Source organism: Alligator sinensis, unplaced genomic scaffold, assembly GCF_000455745.1.
Source record: "Alligator sinensis unplaced genomic scaffold, ASM45574v1 scaffold93_1, whole genome shotgun sequence".
NCBI lineage: Eukaryota > Metazoa > Chordata > Crocodylia > Alligatoridae > Alligator > Alligator sinensis.
This window is the reverse complement of record NW_005842243.1, coordinates 44,963-48,084: the sequence shown is the minus strand read 5'-3', so window position 1 is coordinate 48,084 and position 3,122 is coordinate 44,963. Positions and strand designations below refer to the sequence as shown.

General features: G+C 44.9%; 1 protein-coding gene across 2 annotated transcripts in view; it reads right to left on the bottom strand.

The window, feature by feature from the left end:
* The window catches only part of TSNAX (translin associated factor X), a 55,592-nt gene that overhangs the window by 47,640 nt on the left and 4,830 nt on the right, over positions 1 to 3,122 (bottom strand). Inside the window, exon 2 of one of the 2 annotated variants that reach the window (XM_025208656.1) lies at positions 2,527 to 2,633. In XM_025208656.1, the coding sequence (XP_025064441.1) occupies positions 2,527 to 2,530 (4 nt within the window). In that variant the 5' untranslated portion in view covers positions 2,531 to 2,633. Of the gene's footprint in view, positions 1 to 2,526; positions 2,895 to 3,122 lie in introns of those variants that run through there. The other variant, XM_006027444.3, reaches the window with a different exon arrangement.

The following is a 3,122-nucleotide window of genomic DNA, read 5'->3' as shown; positions in this document are numbered from 1 at the left end:
CTTTCCCTGTTTTACAGGGGAAAAACATCAGTAGCAGTTACATGCCACCACTCCTGCCCCATCAGCTTTACACTGCTCAAATTTTATAGTATGGATAAAGTTCCAGCAAAAGCAGGAACAGGAGTGTATGATGACAAGTGTGCATACAGATGACTGATCCACCCATTGTTAGCACGGTGCCTTTTGTGCCAATAGTCTTGAAATACTACAATATATTTTATAAAAATAGGATTCTTGCCCACTACATATTTTTTAGGTTCATCTCAGAAAATAAGATTCTCACCCACTCCATATTTTCTAGGTGCGTCAGGTTGATCCACTAGACTAGGAGTATATTCACATATGCAGAAATAACTATCCTCACCTTTAAAATAAACTCATATTCCCATAATGCAATGTTTTGAAATGTGATATGCTGCAGCTTTGTGATACCTAGTAGATGGAGGGCATGACTCATGCATTTATCCTAAAATAATAAAAATGGCAATGCTAAAACACATATTTATCTGCTATATGGCCTGAGATTTTAATCAAGGCAGGAAGACTTGTGTTATGCTTCCCATGACTGGGTTCCTTGCTTCATTGTCAAAAGCGTATGAGCTATGGAGTCATATGACATTGCACAACTTTTACATGCGAGTCCCTGTTAACAAAAACTAGTTGTTTGTTATTACTGTAATTCAAATCTGTGTTTTAACATAATATTGAAAATAGATGTTCCTCGCTATCAACATAATTCAGATTATTGTGGCAGAACTAGCCAGGCAAGTGGGTTTCCCAAACCAGACTGGCAAGGGAACCCCCCCTGTGGCAGCTCCCCAGGCCACTATCTGGTTCTAAGCAACCCCCTCTCACTTAGACCCAAGGGCTGAAGGAAAAAAAACAGGATTTTTTAAAATATACATTTTGTGTTCCAGGTCAAATCAGCCAAATCATATTGATTGGACAGAACTCAAGCATTCCAAAAACCATATCAATCGATCAGGCAGGACTTAATCATTCTAAACACCATGCATGGTGCTACAACTGGCGAGCATCCTCTAGCCTAGGCTCTCACTCTGGGACTTCAGATACTCCTAAATCCATTGGCAGGCATCCAACATGCAGGCCCAAGCCCAGAGGTCTTGGGATCTGGATGCCCCCTACACTTGATATGAGCCAAAAGGCCACCTCCCAAACACACTTCTCTAGTAGCCGACTATAGAGTTGGGTTTTTTGGGAAATATACACACACACATGTGAACGCACACACACATATATATATATATATATGTATGTATGTATGTATACACACACACATCAACTCAGAACGCTTTCAAAACAGACCAGTCCGAAAAACCCATATCCCTGCACCTGAGCACTCGTTACAATAATCACACCTGCACTCCTGTACACCCAAAATGCTGTTAGAGTGAAGCCCAGGAAAAAAGCTTGGCAGGAGCTTGAGGAAGTGTACAATAAATTGGGACATGGTGGATAAGGTTCCACTGGTGTCTACTGAGCTCCATCCTCAGAGGAAATTGGGAAAGCCCCATTCTGAAAGCACCCCCTAGGGTCACAAAGCTCCAGGCAACTTTTTCCCTTTAGATACAGAAGCTGTGGGGAGCAGAGGCAGGTGTCAACAAGTCCCAGGAGTGGAGATTTTTCTTCTGGAAATAGCAACTTTCACAGCATGGGCAATGTCATCAGACTCTGCCTTCTTCCACTTAAATGCTGAATACTTTTTTTTTTCCTCTAGGGATTGGCTGCTGACCGACCTTCTTCCAGGGGCATTCCCGCTGTCTCAGTCACTCATACTCTTCTCAGTCTACCCCTTCTCTTCATCTCCCTTTGCCTCTCTTCTTCCTCCTTCCTTTATTATGAATGTAATAAACTCACAGGGTCATTACTGGTTACCTTAAGACCAGCTGAGCTGTAAGGAGAGGATCTGGTACAACCTTACCCTGTTTCAGTGCCCTGGCAAGGAAGTTTGGCACTCAGGGCAAAGTCTGCAGCGACAGCCCGTCCTTGCCCTGTGCACAGATCCAGGGTGCGCTTGCCCTCCCCATGCTTGCCTGGGAGTGTGTGCTGCAGTGGGAGTTACCCTCCCCCTGTCCCCCCAAATGCCCCTCCAAATTTGCTGCTTGCAACTCCGTCCTGCACCCCACCTTGGCTCTGCAGCACCTCTTGGCACCACTTTGCTTTGGTGCCTGGGGCAGTCAGCCCGCTCGTCCCTCCCCACCCCCATCCCCTTTGCTATGGCACTGCCCTGTTTAATACTCAGGCAGCAGAGAGCTCCACAATCCCTCCTGTCCTGTTAAAGGAGGCACATCCTGGAGTTCAGAAAGGACTGGACTTGGCAAAGAGGCAGAGGCTGCATGTGAGGGAGCTGGTTGAAGAGTGGTTCAGGAACTGGAAAAAGCTGAGAGCTGGTCGGAGACACACTGTACTGCTGGTGGAGGGCAGCAGTAGGCACAAAAGGAAGCTATAGGGAAAGTTGTGGCCTGCAGGCAGGGAGCGGGTATGGAATGATCATGAGATTCTTACCCATATTCCTTTGTTGCTGGGCTGAGATAGGAACTGTTGTTGTAATCTCTTTTATAATTGCTGGAGCTCTGGTAGTCAGGTTATTTGCATGTTTTACTTTGCCAGGCCTAGGGGAAAAAAACAAAAAAAACCCCTCTGTTACTGATTTGCAGTGTGAATGCAGATGGGAAGCCATTGAGTGCTAGAGCCTTAAGAACCTGCAGCAAACATCTCCAAGGCTCACAGAGTACAATCCCTGTGTAAAAATACTGGTGTGCTAGAACACCAAGAGCAACACTGCAGGAGAGTGGGAGCTGTTATGCCGTTGATTCTTCCCTCTGTCTTTCATACATACATCCACATATGCTCCCATAATACAGTTGAGTGGAAAAGAGACATAAGCAAAACCTTTAAAAATAATATAAATTGGTTGCATATTATTACCCTTATCATCCTGTAGGTTTGACTTTTCCCATACATTTTGTTTTGTCTATTTAGGCACTGATCCTCCAGGATGTCCTATTCAGTGATCCCTGTAGCTTGGTATAGCCCCACTGAAATTAGATGCAATCAATCTGGAACAACTTGCAGAACTGGGGCTTTTTGATTCTAACTTT